The 18,843-nt window shown below is 38.2% G+C and overlaps 1 protein-coding gene across 1 annotated transcript; it reads right to left on the bottom strand.

The window, feature by feature from the left end:
• Positions 1–319: 319 nt before the first annotated feature.
• On the bottom strand, positions 320–10,772 carry LOC306869559 (uncharacterized protein). The gene is made up of 6 exons (XM_079416315.1): positions 9,586–10,772; positions 9,352–9,380; positions 8,950–9,111; positions 3,507–3,573; positions 3,279–3,386; positions 320–2,878 (listed from the first exon to the last, which is right to left on the bottom strand). Exons 1-6 carry the CDS (start codon positions 9,787–9,789, stop codon positions 2,066–2,068), a joined length of 1,383 nt encoding a protein of 460 aa, XP_079272441.1. The 5' UTR covers positions 9,790–10,772; the 3' UTR covers positions 320–2,065.
• Positions 10,773–18,843: the final 8,071 nt, after the last annotated feature.

The following is an 18,843-nucleotide window of genomic DNA, read 5'->3' as shown; positions in this document are numbered from 1 at the left end:
TTTTGATTTAATTCCAGTTTTATTTAAATGACATTCAATATTTTTTTAAATATTTATTATTTAATGTTTTGTAGTGTGACATGCTACACTCAATGTACTGTGAATTTGTTATTACTGTTATTATATAACAGCATTTTGTGAATTTGTAGTTGTGTGCATGCAGCTTCTGTGACTTCATATTAATTGAGAGACTACATTAAATATTTTTACTTTTATAATTGAGTTCTTTACACTGCAGGGCAAAATAAAATTAATTACATATGTAAAAAGCTTTTAAAAAATAATAAAATACTGATTACCAAAGACTACTCTGTATAGTACTATCATTTCAGATTTATTTTCTGTTAGGTATGGATTTATCATTATTTATAATCTTAATTGTCAGGTATAAGAAATTAGATGAAACTGTATCTAAATACATACAGTACAATAGCACATTATTATGACTATTTCCTCCTTTCAAGAGAAAAGATTCCTAACATTAATGTTTGTTCTACTTTTATTTATATCAACATGCATATAATTATAGACATTAATACAAACTTCAACAGCAAGACAACACAGAAAATGCATTTTACAAGCTGGTGTATCATTTCATATCACTATTTAAATAAACAAATAAGTCAAATCCAAATGACATTCAATTACAACATCCTGCTACACCTGGCGTTTGTCAAAATAATGCAATATGCTTTTTATTTAATGTTCTATTATATTGATTAGTATAACTACAGAATAGCATACAGACAATTATTACATCACAACATACGTTTGCATTTTTCTAATGTGAAAATGTATATGGGATTAACTATATCATGAGTAACATTTTTCCTATAATCTTTTAATCTTTCGCAAAGAAAAAAACTATGCGAAGTTGTCTTATAGTGACTCCCATTTCCTTCGTTCTTCACTCCCTACTCTCTCCTTTAACTATAGTTTTTATATTTATACGTTAACAATAGTTTTACATTTTCATACTTCTTCATGGTGATGTCATGTTTTTTTATACACAAATAAAGCTATATACAAATAAAGAGTACAATTCAGATGTAAGAGTATTAGAAGAATTGCAAATATATGAGCACATGCACTCAAACAAAGCATTATATTGAATAAATAGGAACAAAATATATAAAGAGCAGTTTTTTTGTTTTTTGTTCATTATTTAATGTAGTGTATTGTCTTCATATACCAAACCAAAAACCTACACGCTTTAACAACACAGGTAAAATCAAGATAGACAATCAGATGCTGGGAGAGAACCTTAGAATTATCTTTCACTGTGATCCTAAAGTAAACAGAGCAATCTTCAATGAAATAGAATTTGCAGTCCATTTTACTTCTCTAATGAGATACTAAAAACTGAATATTCCAAGGGAAAAAGTGGGGGCTTGATTTTATCCACTGGGAATGAATTAGAATGTAAACAGAGCACAAGCAGTCCTAAATTGTGAGCATACAGCTGATCCTCGTATTTATTGGCGCCTCTATTTGCTGGGAAGCTAGGCTGAAAGCCAAGTTAAACTTGGCATATACCATTGCTAATGCTTCCTTTTTAAATCTATTTTTCTTAATAAACATCAACCAGCATTAAATTGCTGCATTAACTATTAGCAATATTTTATACTATTTTATATACAGTAGCCTAAAACAATGCCTAAATAACTATTTGGTTATTATTAGCAAGTGATGCCAGTTGACAGTTGTTTTAGAGGTGAAGCAAATTACATTTTGGTGAAAGATTACAAAGACTAATTAAATAATGTTCCGTAACTCAAACGTTAACAATTAAAGTATTAATACTTTTTAAATTAGGTCAAATTTAATAACAGGAGGAAAGTTACATCTTCACAAAATCTCAACTTAAAATCACACTTTTTGCCGTTTAATTAAAAGTAAACACATTATCATTTTTCCTCTCTATTTTCTTCCAATTTTTTATGCACGAGTGAAATTGTAAGTTGTCGAAGTGGTTAACCTGTACTTCACCACTAATATTTTCTACATAAGTACTATAATAAATCAATATATAGTAAACATTCCTCATTCTAAATTGTCCTTTAAATCACAAGTGTGTACTCTCCCCATCATGAATAAAGTGGTTGAGCATTTTTTGAGCAGACTCCAAACCGACCATCCCATTTCTATCCTCTCCAGCATAATGGCTGTTCGCTTCTCTCCAATTACATACAATTTCATCCGCGTACGACACTTGTCTGGTGCCGGCTTGTGACTGGTAGAGGTCCATCATGGATTTATTGCTCCTTAGATAGCCTTGATTATCCTGCTGCTGCTCTTGCTGCTTCAGAAGCCCAATGGAATGGATCTCTTCCAGACTAGTGGAAAGCACGCGAATGGGAGAGCCCAGGTTACGTACCTCTGTGATCTGGTAGCCATCACACGATGGACCATCAGGACTCTGCTTGAAGCAAGCCAGGCTGACATCCTCGATAGGAACCGGTAAGGTTTCAGGGTGAACGGTGAACTTGAGATGCGGTATCTGTAGGCCGCAATGAACTTGATGAACTTTGCTTTCCTCGCCCCCAGATTCACTTTCTGTGTCTATGATTCCCTTTGAATACTGGTTCACCCCCTCCCAACCGCCTTGGCTCTGCTGCCATTGGAAATGCAATGCACTTCCATGACTTCCCTGTGAACCTCTCGGGATGCAGTTTTGTGCCTCCTCTCCCATTTCTGACCAATCAGATTCCTCCTCCTCTGGGAGGGTTCCGAGCGATTGGTCATCGGAATGCATGGAAACTTTGTCATAATGATTACTGTCCATGAACTGAGCTGGAGGTGGTGCGACTGGAAGTGGAGTGATGGGATCATCAGACTTCAAATGTTTCACCAGGGCATCCTGTAGCATTGATGTCACCTAAAGGTACAGGAATGTCATAACTCTTACTCGGTAAAAACATATATGAAATAAGCACGAATGAACTAATTATTGTGCATAAGAATTTATGTAATACAAAAGATTTGAATAATAAGACCAATTGTTTTGGGGAACGTTTCCAAAAGCAAAGATACAAATGTCAATATACTTTTTATTTCAAAAAGTAAAGGGAATAAAGTGAATGAAATCATAACATTCCTCACTGTGAGTTTCTCTCACAAGCTTTATCTTTTTTTGTAGAATAGCCCGTTATATTCATCATATTCAGTATCTTAACTGAGCTATTATAATTTTTAAAGGAATTATTGGAAGCAACTATATACTATGAAGAAGCATCTACATAAATATGAATATTACTAATCATAATGAAAACTCTCACATTAATGGTCTCTAGACTTTGGATGGTTGTCTTTGCTGCAGACAGTTGTTCTGTAAGCTCTGAGATCCGCTCGTTCAGTCGCTCTTGCTCTCCATCCATACTTTGAGCCTAAATTGAAGTAGCAAACCAGACAGGAAAGTTAATAAAGTCAATAATAATATTTTAAATAAATGGGCTTAATTAGGCTGGAACAATTAAACAAGTATGAAGGGTTAAATTGGGCTTTACCACACAATGCAGTTTTTTCTCCAGAAGGTGATTGGTTTGTTTTGTGCAGGAATAGTTGTCCTGAAGTCTGATGAAATAGAAAGACATAGAAATCTATATGATATATTCACATGAATGCTTTGAAAAAAACTACAAATTTCATGTTCTAAACACAGACTGGGTTGCACTAAATTAAGCATGGTTTAGAGCAAATTGGTTGGTCCAGGTTTTATTTTAAATAATGACAAATATACAATTTGTCTTTGACTAAAAACAGAAATAACATTACAATCATCCTTTTGAAAAGTCCCAGTTTACCTCATGGTTAAACAGAGATCCAAAGCATATAAAGCACACTCACCCTAATAAAAAAAATAAGTACACTTTAGCCAAATTTTGAAAACATTATTTATTATGAAAATAATGTACTTTAAAAGAATTTACTAAAGTGCGAACTGAATATGGTGTTTTAATTGACTTAATTCTAATTATATGAAAATATATTAACGTTTACATTTTTATTAAATGCAATTAGCTGAACTTTAGAGTTTTCTGAACCACTTAAAGCTGCAGTCCGTAACTTTTTTTGGTTAAAAATGATCCAAAATCAATATTTTATAAATAAATAAATTACATAACCAGCGAGTGTTCAAAACTATCACCTTACTTTAGCCCGATTCACAACGGTTATTTTATAATAATGTTTTCTAATTTGAGTGGTACGGGTAGATTTCCGCGGGAAATTCGAGCATGGCACTGCGTCATTACGTCAAGTTCAACGTGGGATTACACAAATTTTTGTATTTAAAATAGAACCAATTTTTTTGGATTAAAATAATTTCTTAATATGAAATTTGACTGGTATGACAATTAGATAGTAGACTGTACAAAAACTGAAATCTACACGCCAATACTATAGGCTACTCATAGTCACGCAATGCTGATGTTGTTAACATTAATAATTTGAGAACAAAGTATAACAATGATAATACTTTGCACAGTTAGATGTGATATGAGCTAACTGATCTTTAGATTTAATCACCACTGGTAGCGCGATTTATTGTAATGCTTTTTTCCTGAGTTGGTCAGGACAAACGTTGCAGACTTGTTACTTACTTGTTCAGATGGCAATATACGGTGAAAATTCTGATTTGGGTCATATATTCCAAGACATATGCTAGAATCTGTGTATAGTAAATATCCACACAGGTGCAGTGGTTGACAACTACACATTCACCTCAAAACATTAGATTCATCCGCGCTGGAGCCGTGCTGGAACACCAGATCACAACCCCGCGCACGAAAGATAATGCCGCAAGAAACTGCAATTCCAGGTTTTCAAACATAGAGGGCGACAAATAGGTGAAATTTACGGACTGCAGCTTTAAGTACTAAAGTACATCTTTAGATGTAATTTAATAATTAATAGCTCATCATGTATAACTTATTGTGTATTTGAAAATATTTGCAATTACACATTTGTAATGAAGTTGCAATTTTATACATTTAAATAATATTTTTACTTTAAATGTAATACCAAATAACACTACAGTTAAAATTAGAATCAGGTTCTTTACATGTTGTTACAAGTCTAGTCTGTTCTGTTTTCACTGGTTTTAGTTCTGCTCCTAGTTTTTCTGAGTTGTCTTTATTCATCATTATATCCGCCTGTGTCTTATTAATTATCTCATCAGTTCCTTTGTTTGCTTTGCGTGCTTGCGGGGGAAGTCGTGGCCTAATGGTTAGAGAGTCGGACTCGTAATCCAAAGGTTGCAGGTTTGAGTCTCGGGTCGGCAGGGATTGTAGGTGGGGGGAGTGAATGTACAGCGCTCTCTCCACCCTCAATACCACGACTGAGGTGCCCTTGAGCAAGGCACTGAACCCCCAACTGCTCCCCGGGCGCCGCAGCATAAATGGCTGCCCACTGCTCCGGGTGTATGTTCACGGTGTGTGTGTTCACTGCTGTGTGTGTGCACGTTGGATGGGTTAAATGCAGAGCACAAATTCCGAGTATGGGTCACCATACTTGGCCGTATGTCACTTCACTTCACTTGACTTAAACCCTTAGTTATCTCTCTCCATTCTTGTTGATTATTTGGTATTTTATATATATAATTACAGATTACTTGTTACTGTTATTTAAAAGTAATTCCTTACCTTACAATATTACTGTCTCAGAATTGTAATGCGTTACATGACTCCTGTATTATTTTTGAGTTAATATCTACAGAAGTAGAACTTAACATTCTAAAATGACTAAATGTACTAGAGTCCTGCCCTAATGCCCAAGTGTTTATATTTCGTTCCGGCTTTTTATTAAGTTCATTTAGAAAAAAAGTTTGGAGAATTTTTTGTTCATTAAGTTTTTTCTTTCTTAAAGTAACGACCAAGCAGCCAGCGGCAGACCGGCAGGCTGATCATAGCTTATGCTTGAAAAATTTAGTCTTCTCAAATCATCATGACTTGCCTAAAATTAAATCTATAGATATACTACAACAGTTCAAGCATATAACAATGTTTAAACGTTAAACCTAGATAAATGTGCGCTGCATCAGTAGTTTGTGAACGCTAAAGCACAGGACATGGAGGCACCAGCGCAATCAATTACAATTTTTTTTCAATGGAAACAACTTACGCCGTAATTTTTGCTCAAAAAGGAAAGAGTAATACATCATTCGTAACTCTAAAGGGTCTACTTTTATTTGTGTGCACTCACAATATCAACAAAATGTCGTGCTTTTATCTTGAACAGGAGATAAAATGAACCTAAAGTCAGCGAATACATGCCTCACAAACATGATAAATATATCTATAGAGAGCTTTAAATGACTACTTAACGAAATAAATAAAAACGAAAACAAAACTATTTAATATAATCATTATCAGTGAAGATGCACTTCTCTCTAAAGGCACGTCTAACGAGGAGATGGCGAATCCTTACTATTTCCCCCCGGACACATTCATGGTAATTACTTTTGCTTTATTGCATGTATTTGAAGCAGAACTCTTCATCTATGCTGACGGCTCGCTGCTGCTGCGGGACACTAAACACCGTCGAGCGGCAGCACGGACTCATGTTTTTTCCACCAGCACAGCAATTGTTTTTCATCAATAATTGATGGATGTCTAAAATATAAAGATAAGGAGAAGCCTAAAACAGGCCCGAGGACCGGCCCGCGTCTGAACTATGACGTGAATATTGGCCTGAAGCCCGGCCCTAGGGACATAAAAAAGTCAGAGCCCGACTTTAAATAAAAAAAAAAAAAAGGGGGCTAAAAGTGTGTTGTAACGCAAGCGTTACTGAACATGTAGCGAGTAAAATATTACTGAAAATTGATTAGTAATGCCGTACACTACTGCGTTACATCAAAAAGTAATACGTTACTGTAATGCATTACTTTTGTAACTCGTTACTCCCAACACTGTGGATATTTTGAGGAACTTAAAGAGTTTTAGGAGGATGTTATTGACAGGTTTGAGGAGGTAAAACCCAATTCTCCTGAGTCTCCGCTGGTTCCGTACAGCTCTCCTGCGTCTCCTGAGCTTCCTGTGTCTCCCAAGTTCCCACCCAGCCTCCCTCTCCCACCTCCTCAATCAGCCAGTTCAGCCTCTGTCCTCTGATTCCCCAGTACCACCTCGGTCTCCAGGACCATCAGTGTCGCGTGGGCTCTTCAGCTCATCGGCTCCACCTGGGTCTCCATAATTGGTGGCTGTATCTCCATCGGTAGTCCCAAAGGTGTCATCTCCTATCAAGTTGTTTCCACCATGGCTCCTCTCACCTTCGACTTCGCCCTGAGGCCTCGTCCTCGCTGGCCTCTGAATTACCATCCTGTTCTTTCCTCACAGGCTCCTTCCACCATCCACTCCCCCATGGACTGTATCTTCTGCCCTGTTTTTTTTTTTTTTAAATGCCCTCTTCCCTCCATCTCGTTTACTCGGATGTGCTTCATTGATTATGTTGCATGAGTGCCCACTACTGGCAGAACGCTAGGAACATCCTAATCCCTTGATCACTTAGAAACCTATGGAGTTGGATTGCTTGGGCTGTTATAAACATAATAAAAAAAAAAATGTTGTATATATTATAGTTGTTTGGGGTGAGAATAAATTAAATCCGATCTGCGACGACATCATAATTGTGTTGCAATGTGGTCTATGGAGCAGCCTGAAGTGTACATATGATGCAGACTCACTCTCTCGCTCAAAATCGAGGGGTTGAGGGTCTGTCCATATAAACTTCCCTCGTCCACTTCACAAAGTGGAATGCACCTCAAAATGGCAGCGGGGATTCCCCCAAGAGGAAGTGTTTAGGGAAGTTCGCAAATGCATGTCTAACCCTGCGTTCCATTCGAAAGGGCTCTTCCCTATGTCCTAATCCCTTCAAAAGGTTTTACCCTCCGGAGTGAGAGCTTCGAAGGGTTGAAGGGTGTAGGGGACCAAACAACTGTTTCTTGAAGTGCCCTTCTGCGTCATCATCCGGTGGCCACACAGAGGCGCTATTATCATGCAAAGAATCTGCGCAAAGGATCATGGGAGCCCAAAGTATCCATCAGTTGTACCCTTCGAAATCCTTCATTCCAAAGGGCCCTTTGAAATGGCTAGTTTTGAGCACTTCGGTTTGGAACGACCCTTCAATATGGCGGCCATGATTGTTTTCACTCCGAAGTGCCCTTCGGAGGACGATATATCCCATTTTGTGGCCCCGATTTGTGTGCGAGCAAATCGGGAGGTGCAAGGTTCGATATGTGAACGCCTCACATTACCAGATATTCCGCGCCAAACATCGGGACCGATCGAGGTGCTCAACAACATTTTTCCTCCGATCCTCGGGAGGAGGAAATCGGGGCTAAATCGGGCTAAAATCCTGTAGTGTGAGCCAGGCTTTAAACTTTCAATTTAACATTATTACAAAGTGTGCCTTTTAAAAGTGTACATAAGTTTAAGACACATGAAAATGTCTGTCTTTAAGTACCCTTAAGTGTACTTAAGTACACTACAAATGCACATTAAGCTCACTACTTTTTTTTGAGTGAAATATGGATTAGCTCAGATGGAAAAAAAAGGGAAATCTACAGTGCTGTTTCTCTTGTTAGAGCAAATCTTATTTAAAACTATTTAAAGCTAAAGCAACAGATTTGTTGTTAAATGTCTTAAAAAAGTATTATTTGTTATAAAATCCATCATGGTCGAGACTGCCCTCTTATATATCCTCTTTATATATCTATTCAACATTAAAATATAGGGTCTACTACATGAGTAAATGCAGTGTATGTATATAGTGCATGCTGAAGCATGTGCATTGCCCACAGAACCAAAAACCCTGGCTGTTTTTAAACAAGGCTGAAAGTTTGAGCTCAAATTATGCTAAAAACAACAGAGAAAGTCTATTTTATGTGTATGCATTATATGTGAATAGAATAGAATAGAATGTGATAGCACAGTACAGTTTAGTGTTGTGTCTCACCTTGTGAACCTCTCCATTAAACTGCTAAGCTCTATGCGAGTTCTTTGTAACTCAGATTCAAGGAGCTGGTGTCCGGTTTTGAACTCAGCTCCCATACATTCCATTCGCATAGTTGTCTGCAGCAAGCTGTGGTGAAGAGCCTCATTCTGCTCCTGTAATATCCTGGATGGAATAAACAGACAGACAGTCCATCAAGCATGCCTTCAAGAAAACACAAACTGCAAGATAAAGAATGATTTAATGAGCTATGACATGCCAAGAAAGGATCATTTGTATCTGAGTGTGTCTTTGTCTCTACCACCCAAATGAAGCTGAAAAGCCATGTCCAGAACCAAAGGTAAGGCAATTAGTACTTTAGCAGGCAGCATGCAAAAAAGAATGCAATAGTAAACAAAAACTCACATTAACCTCTCCATTTCTGAATCCATTTCCTGTATAAACACGAAAGCAGAATCAAACATGGAAAACCACAACAGCTAATAATAATCAGTATAAATACTAAAGCAATAAGCCACAAGAAGCCATGGTTTAAAGTGAATTTATAACAGCTAAGGGATGTTGTAAGGCACAACATGGAGCAGAGAATCAAGGACCGTAATTTTCATTCTACTTACACACTAAAGAAAAAATTCTCACCTTTGGGAATGACGATGACTCTTGGTAGCTCACTGTGGATTGATCGTCCTGGATAGTGGAGCTAGCAGATGAATCTGACTTGTTAGAAAGTGAAGAAGTAGACCGTTGGCCAACTGGAGAGTGGCGAAGATGGCTTGGGTGATCATCCTCTTTGAAGTGGGAATGATAATGGTTTGATTCAGAATGAAAGTGGTGATGTCCCATGTGGGAATGCTGATTTTGCGATTCTGTGTGGTCATGGTGATGATGGTGATCTTGGGAATGAGGATGGTGGGATTCTTGTTGGGAATGATGATGAGATTCTGAACGCTCATGATGTTCAGGATGATTAGTCTCTGGATTGGAATGGTGAAGGGCATTTGAATGGGAATAACTGTGGGATTCTTGAGACTTGTGTTGATGGTAATGATCTGATTCAACAGGGGGGTTATCATGACTTCCTGAGTTAGGATGAGGTTCTGGAGAATTGTGATCACGTTGGTGGTGGAATTCCAAATTGGAAAGGTGTCCTTTAGAATGTGATGTGCTGTGATTTTGGGACTCTGAATACGAGTTGGGATGATTTTCATCCTGATGGGGTGAATTAGAGTGTACAGGACTTTTTGGATGACTGTCAGACAAGTGATGTTGATGAGGATTATGGTGAGTGTCAGTGTGAGAAGAATGATAATGGTGTTCAGGTGTAGAGGATGCATCATGTGAATGAGAGTATTGGTGAGTTTCAGAGTGTGAATCATCATGGAAATTATGGTGCTCTGGTTCTGAAACTGAAGTGTGATGGTGATGATCAGGGTTGGATGAGTGATTAGGATGGGAATAATGATGGTGATGGTGCGGGTGAGACTTGGGATGAGAGGACTCATAGTCAGAATGATAGTGTTGAGATTTCACACAAAACTGATGGTGTGTTTCTGAGTCAGTAGAGAGATGAGATATACTACTGTGGTGTTCTCCATGGTGGTGGAGAGGAGGAGGAGGAGACGAGTAGTGGTGAGATTTTGGATGGGAATGGTGGTGGGAAGTTTCTGAATGGGTGGGGTGATGGTGTGACGATGAAGAGTGGTGACTTCCATGGCGGTGATGTAGTGGCAAAGGTGAATGATGATGGTGGTGTGATTCTGCATGAGGGGGATAGTGGTGAGCTTCTGGATGATGGTGAGTTCCTGATTTAGAAGAATGTGTTGGACTGTGATAAGATTCATGATGGTAATGTGACGGAGAAGGGGAACGATGGTGGGAATCTGAATGAAGAGAGTTATGGTGTGGTGATGGGCTACGATGAGTTTCACGGTGGTGATGTGATGGTGAATGATGGTGATGAGATTCTGAATGGACATGATGGTGTTGAGATTCTGGTTGGGCATAATGGTGTTGTGATTCTGATTGAGAATGATGGTGCTGAGATTCTGAATGGGTATGATGGTGTTGAGATTCTGTTTGGGCATGATGGTGTTGTGATTCTGATTGAGAATGATGGTGTTGAGATTCTGGATGGGCATGATGGTTATGTGATTCTGAATGGGCATGATGGTTATGGGATTCTGGTTGGGCATGATGGTGATGAGATTCTGGATGGGAATGATGGTGATGTGATTCTGGATGGGTGTGATGGTGATGAGATTCTGGATGGGAATGATGGTGATGAGATTCTGAATGGGCATGATGGTGTTGGGATTCTGGATTGGCATGATGGTGATGAGATTCTGGATGGGCATGGTGGTGTTGGGAATCTCGATGGACATGATGGTGATGTGATTCTGGATGGGCATGATGGTGATGAGATTCTGGATGGGCATGATGATAGCAGTTTTCTGTTTCTGGAGAACAAGGACATGAAGGTGAGCTATGATTATCTTCTTTGTAATGGTGGTGTGATGGAGATGATTTGTGGTGTGAAGTTCGATGATTCAGTGAATTGAAATGTTCTTTGGGGGCAGTTTGGTGCTTTTTCTGACTTTTGTGGCCACGTTCAGTCCCAGATGAAAGACCTTTTGATGAAGAACTAGTATAGCTTTTATCACTTTTTGCACTGTCACGTCGATGCCTAGGAACAGCCTGGTGCTGTTGTTGATAGATGAGGTCCCTTTCAGGATAAGAATGTTTGTTCGAGCAGGAGGTCTTGGTTGAATGTGAGTGCCGATTGGAATGGGAGCGCTTACATGAGTGAGAGTGCTTACTTGAGTGAGAATGCTTACTAGAGTGCGAGTATTTGCTGACATGGGAGTGAGCAGCTGAGGTTATGGAGCTAGCACTACTTCCTGGCCGGCTTCTGGTAATTTTTGACTTCTTTTCTCTTTTATGTTCAGGCTTTGGAGACATTGAAGTTTGACCAGGGCTCAAGGGCCTGTTAACATCTATTACCCCAAGTGATGTAAGTCTTGATGGGCTAAGTACCTGCCTTGTGATTTCATTCAGAAAGGTGGAAAACTTCATCTTCTCCTTCACAAAGTTCTTATGAGCCTCTTGTTTCCTTTTCTCCAGCCTTTTCTCATCCAAGTCTCCAACACCAGCATGATCTGTTTGCCTTGACAAAACCTCCATAGACTTGGTCTTTCTTATGTTTGCAGCCCCTTTAGCACAATTATGTTGTTGCCCCTTATTGCCCTTCTCATTCTTTTGTTGAGAATTTGTTGCAGTCTTCTTGGCAGTCCCTCCACTTTTTTCTTTGACAGTCAGGTTCTTTTCCACACTTGTGGACTTCTTCAGTTGGCCATCAGCATCCAATAAAGGCATTGTATCTACACCATCCTCATCATCCTCAAAGACTCTCCGTCCTCTGCTGATATCCATACATGATTGTGAGTGCTTTGCATGTTGAATAGCTCGCTTGGACTCAGTAGGCAAAGAGGCATTTTCCAGACTGGTTTCGGATGACCACGAAGAACATGAACCAGAGGAAGAGGAAGAAGAAAAGCTAGAATTTGAGAAATATGATTTGGAGGAAGAAGATGAAGAGGAATTGGAGGAGGAAGAGGAATCAGAAGAAGAGGAATCAGAACTGGATGAGCTTGATGAAGACTTTGACAAAGAACTAGAGGAAGACCCAGAAGAGTTTGAGTAAGTGACTGAAGCTTTAGAATGAGTTTTCTTTTTCGGTGTGTGATGTTTATCCTGATGTTGTGGATAATGATGATGATGATGGCTATCAGTTTGGGGGTGATGATGGTTATAATGTTCATGAATGTGATGACGACCACTGCTGGCATCTGAAGCACTATAGATAAAAGTGAAGAAAAATAATTAGTGATTTAAAAAGTTTTATACATATTAGTTTTTATATATTATATAGCAAAAAACTTTAAAAAACGTTTTAAAATATAAAATGTATGTTCATTTGCAACAGTTATGACAACAACACTAAAAATACATTTATGCTATGCCATTAAAACAGCGACATCTGCTGACGCACACCTTGGTGAGTTGTCACAGGAACATCCCAGCTGAAGATAATGAGGAAATTACTTCTCTCCCTTAGCCAAGTGCATTCCAAACGACTACATAATGTTCACTCCAAAGTACCCACACCAAGGGGATAGGAATGATCATTTCCAAGTGAACCGTTTCGGTTCAGTACGCGTACCGTTACACCCCTATTAGTTACTACTAATATTACTTCTTAAAACTCCATTACTTATTTATGTATAAATTCATCCCACACTCATTTGTGCTGTAGATGTAATGGAGGGCAGTTAGTAAGAGCTATGCAGGTAAACCTCACTCCTCTGATTTCAAAAGGGACACTAGCAACTGACACTAGAGCCTGCAGTCTTTTGCGTCTTTGTTAGCGTGCCCACCTCCCATGCCGGAAACTCCAGTTGGAATCCCACATAGAGTGGGTCAAGTAGAACCGGAGGGGTTACGTTGGTGCCATGACCTGCATGGAGGTGAGGTGTAAAAGAAGCCAACTAGTAAGAGCTGCGCAGGTAAACTTCACTCCCCTTATCTCAAGAGGCACAGTAACGACTAACGCTAGAGCTTGTGGTCTTTACCAACCTTGTTAGTGTGCCCACCTCCCATGCTGGAAACACCAGCTTGAATGCTGCTTGGTGTGTGGCGAGTAGAACCAGAGGGGTTACATAGACATTAATAATACCTTAAAACCATGTGCTTTCTATTATTGACTTGGGCTATTCAACAACCACTCAGGAGACCCTAGCAACAATCTAGCAAAGCCCTAGAAACCACCCATAACACCATAGCAACCACCCTGAATACCCTAGCAACTGTTTTCGCATTTTCTGAAAGTCTGTAAGTTTTGCCTCTTTGTCACCATGTTTGAAACCTGCAGTTGGAGTTATTTGTGGAATTATTATCTTTACATGGGTTTTGCCTCAGTATGGCTCCTCAGCATGGATGCATCTAATGTTTTGAGGTGTATGTGAGGGCTGTCAGTCAACTCATCTGTGTGGATATTCACTGTACTTCAGAATTACAGATACCACGTCTTGGAAGTATGTCCAAAATAAGAAGTTTCACCAGAAAATGGCATATGAAATGTCTGCCAGGTTTGTTCTGACCAACTGGAAAAAAAAGTTTTACTATAAATTGCACTACCAATGGTGATTAAATCTAATGATCACAAAGATAGCTCAGATCACGTTAAACTGTGCAAATTATTATTATTGTTATACTTTGTTCTCAAATCGTTAATGTTAACAACATCAGCATTGTGTGATTACATATATTTAGTATGTTTTAGTGTTATCTGTAGATTTCAATTTATGTACAATCTAATCTCTAATTGTCATACCATTCAGATGTCATCGAAAGAAATTCTTCTTTTATCCTCAAAAAGCAATTTAATGTTCCTTAAAACTCATTCTAAAATGACAAGTTTAATTATTCCAGCTGCTGTAAGAAGAGGCTACAAATGATATGCCACCTGCAGCATTCACACATCCAATATAGCCTACTAGCCGGGACCCATCTTTATATATACAGACATGACGTAATGACAAATTGCGGCAAACTTGGAAAGCATTATTACAATCTTACCGTTGTGAATTGTTGAAGGTAAGGAGATTGGTCATGTACTTGCTCAATAATTTATTTTGATAATTTTTAACCAAAGAAAGGACGGAATGCAGCTTTAAGAAAATACTGTAATTGTTTCTAATATTGCTAACTTTGCTAAATGTGCTTCAAGATAACAACCATGTGTATATACATTGTGCATGTTTATATTTATATATACATTTTTAAAAATGCTTCCTTAATGTTTCTTTTTATTAATTGTTTTTACAAATACATGTCATATATTTTTATTACCTCTTATCCTCATGTTCTTCTGGCAGGTGTGCACCATGATGGTGATGATGGTGACGATGAGATGAGTGGCGATGCTGATGATGAGGATGATGTTGACTATGGTGATGTATCTGATGATGAGCCATTGTCTATATTCTTGCTTCTTCTCAGAAAGACAGTTTAATTTAATTTAATTGTTCTTGCTTTGTAAAACTGTTTGTTTCCTGAGCAGCAAATCATCCAAAAGTGTAATGGAAAGTACTGTTGGAATACATAATAGATAAGGTTAAAGTTTGGTAGTGGTCATTTAAAATGTAAACATATGTATTGCCAGTTACAAAGCAACAAACATTGGTAAAGCATGGAATATCTGACTGAATTACTGACATTTTATGAATTGGCATTTAGATTTTAGATCTAAACAAATGGGTTTATGTAATATACAGTATACTTGATCTAAGAAAATATAAACAGGAATTAAAAGAAAATACTTAATGAATACTTATAGGTGTCAAATAAAATTGTAATGCATACCTCATTTTTTTAATTAACATAAAATAAAAACTGTTGCAAGTTATCCATGTGATATTACAATATCTTACCGTAAAATGTTCAAAAATGCCAACAGAGAAAAGAAGCCAGGCTTCCTCAAAGGATTAAAGAAAAATAAATATTGTGTAATATCATTTTAAAAGCAAAATTTAAATTCTTAATTTCCAACAAATGCAATTTGAGCAAACAAAATGTTGCTTTCTTGAAAGGTTCAAGAGAGATGATGAGAGCTCTGGCATTTTCACAACTTTTCTATCCATGTCTGTCCGGCCCCTTTATCTGACATAGCTGATTTTCCAGCAGTCATTAGCACAGTGTGAGCACCAGATGTCAATAATTCCCATCTCATTGCCTGAAGTGCCCATGGCAAATTTGTGCAGCAATGACAATAACATCAATTCACAGCTAAAAGAACGTTTGGAGGGGAGATTATTTTCCATGGTAGACATGCCTCTTTTAATTTTGGGGGCCATCAGATTAAATAAGATGCATGCATAATGTTTTTGGATTATGCTTTTAGGTCTTTAGAAATCATTTATAAGAATAAATAAATACATTTTTGGAGTTTTCACCAAGTGGCAGTCTCATCTTTTAATTTGACCTTGTACATAGTTTTGTCATTTTAATAAAACTCTGATAAATTAGTAACTTCACATAGTACATAATGCACTATGGTTCGCAGTTTCCTTTGCTTCAGGCCTGGGCTTTGATCTGACATCACTATTGATGCACATGTTAATGCAACAGGGCTGATGATTCAATCTGAGAATGGAATCATTGAGAATCAATCTGAATTTACAACATTAATCATAATACACGTTCACAGGCACATGTTTGCCCTCACCGTCCATGCCATCATTTAACAATGTGAAACATCCTAATCACAGCACTGATGCCATAGATTGGGGGGGGGGGGGGGGGGGGGGGGCTATCTATGATTCATTTTGTTCATAACAATAGAGGCCATGCTGTGTTGTGCCTAACGATGCTATTTATTTTGCGACTGTATTCCAAAATTGCACAACCACTTGTACCCTTTTGCTTAAATAAGGCACATGAGGTTGTGTTTTATTCCAAATATAAAGTTAGTTGAAGGAAAATATTTAACTGTGAAGTAGTTGTGATTATATTCATAAAAGTCACTTGTCTTTTTGCTTAAATAAGCCATTACATAAGAAACAGCAACACCTATATTGGGTGATAAAAGGGAAATTGCTGTTAGAACTGTAGGGGCATCTCCAGGGTTTGTGGGTAGGTATTTGTTCATTCCATTCCATGCTAGAAACCATCAATGATCAATTATGTAACACTGGCCAGGCACCCAACCATAATCAATGTCAAACTGGAATGAATTTTAACCTTCAGAAAAAGAACAAATAGACACAGTCCTAAATGAAAAGCTGATCATTTCCTGTCAACTTCCTCTTATTATATAATACCAGAATTTACACAAGAACATTACAGTATGTGAATTCATTGCCAACATGTCTTCAGGAACTATTGGATTTTTCTGTCCCAGTGTAATTCTCTGTCATTTTAAAATGAAATAAAGTACATAACTGTATTAAAATACAAATATAAAGAAATGTATAAGTATTCACCTATTGTTTAACAACCTAGGCTAGGTGAAGTTTGCAGGCAAGATAACTGACACAAATGCCTACCTAAACAAGATACATGTGTGCAAGTGAATCACGTTTAGTTGTTTGATTACAAGAAATCTTTGTCATGGTCGCACAACTATAAAATCAGACCAGTCAGAGCAGGGGATTTAATGTAAACCAACAACAAATGTCTAACAAATGTATAAGTATTTTAGTATTCTCTGCCAGATTGTATAGGCTATATATACATGAAATCACCAGCTCTGACTGGTCTGATCTTTTTTTAACATTGTGTACAACCAAAACAGACTCAAAAATTCTCAAATAGGCTCAAATATTCTGCTTTCCACTCGAGTCAATATTCTGGAAAAATAAGAGATTAACTCTAAAGCCTACGGTATCATATTTGAATAAGGCCTCTAAATTAACATGATCAAATCTTCGGTGAAAAACCTGTTGTACACAATCTACTACATGCCTTGTGTCATCTGACTGATAGTTTATACTCATTTAGCAAGTAAAAGCCCTTGTAGTTAAAAAAAAGAATGAAACAGACTGCCTCGCGTTAACTGGTAGAGGTTCAAAGAAAAAGAGGTCAAAGCCATCACGTGTATTCATCTGCTGCCAATCACGACAGCTGAAGAAACAAACAGGAAAGTGAAACAATTTAAATGATTGGTGAAGCACCATATACACAGAACATGGCATGACTCTCCCTGGACAAAGAGGGTTGACAAGGAACTATGGCTGTGGACAGATTGGATTGGATTCAATTTAATGTCAAGGTGAAAAGCTGTTTTTCAGAGAAGGTCAGCACGGCCATGCCAATCTGGAAAAAGAAGGCCAAACCAGCTGATTGTGTCAGCTACCAGGAAATTTGATTGCTCTCACACACCATGAAGATCTTTGAATCTTGGATCAGCAAATTCACAACATTGTTCGCCTCACCATCAACCAAATTCAGGAAGAACTGCGAAATCAAGAGAAACAAAAGCCCCTGCATGCTGTCTTTCTCAGCCTCAACAAGACGTTTGACCCATTAGGCCATCTGGCACTCGCTAAGAACCCATTAAGTTCCTGAGGAACACACTGAATGGGTAAAGCTGCTGTACGAGGAACCAAAAACCAGAGTGCAGGTTTTGGTCTATGCCTCATTGTGAAAAAGACAGAGTACATAGCACCCGACCTGAATGAGTATGGTACGATTAAGATTGACGGCACTGACCTACCAAGAACCGAGACATTCAAGCATGTTGGCTCTTAACCATGAGGTCACTGCATGAGTAAATGCTGCCTGGCTGAAGTGAAGCATGACGACCAGCTTCACGTGCGATAGGAAGACCAGTGACCGCCTCAAGTCACAGATCTACCACATTGTCATCCGTCCCATTGATCTTTATGGAGTGATGGCCCATGAAGAAATAAGTAGAATGTTGTCTCAGTGTCATGAGAATGAAAATTCGGTGGTGGATCTCCTGCATCACACGCTTCAACTATATCTGTAATAATGATATTTGGCAGTGATATGGTGTTGCCTCAATACCTGACAAACAGCATAAAGCCCGGCATCTGGTGGTTTGGCCATGTCCTGAACGCTGACCATGTGACATTGCCAAAACTGGCCTCCAACTGGAAGTCAGCAGAAAGAGACCAAAGGGATGACTAAAGCAGCGCAGACTTGATAGGCTGCACGACCTCAAGCCGCCAATCAGATGGTGCCAGCGATCCAGAAAAGCAGACCCTGTCACCACACAGGACAAACTATTGCATAGTTTGTATATAAATATTAATATTGCATATTGATAAATTCATGATTGATAAACAAAAAATCGCATGCATTTTTTTCATTATTTTT

Source organism: Barbus barbus (genome assembly GCF_936440315.1).
Source record: "Barbus barbus genome assembly, chromosome: 5".
In the NCBI taxonomy this organism is placed as follows: domain Eukaryota; kingdom Metazoa; phylum Chordata; class Actinopteri; order Cypriniformes; family Cyprinidae; genus Barbus; species Barbus barbus.
Note: the sequence above shows the minus strand (reverse complement) of the source record. Positions and strands in the feature narration are given on the sequence as shown.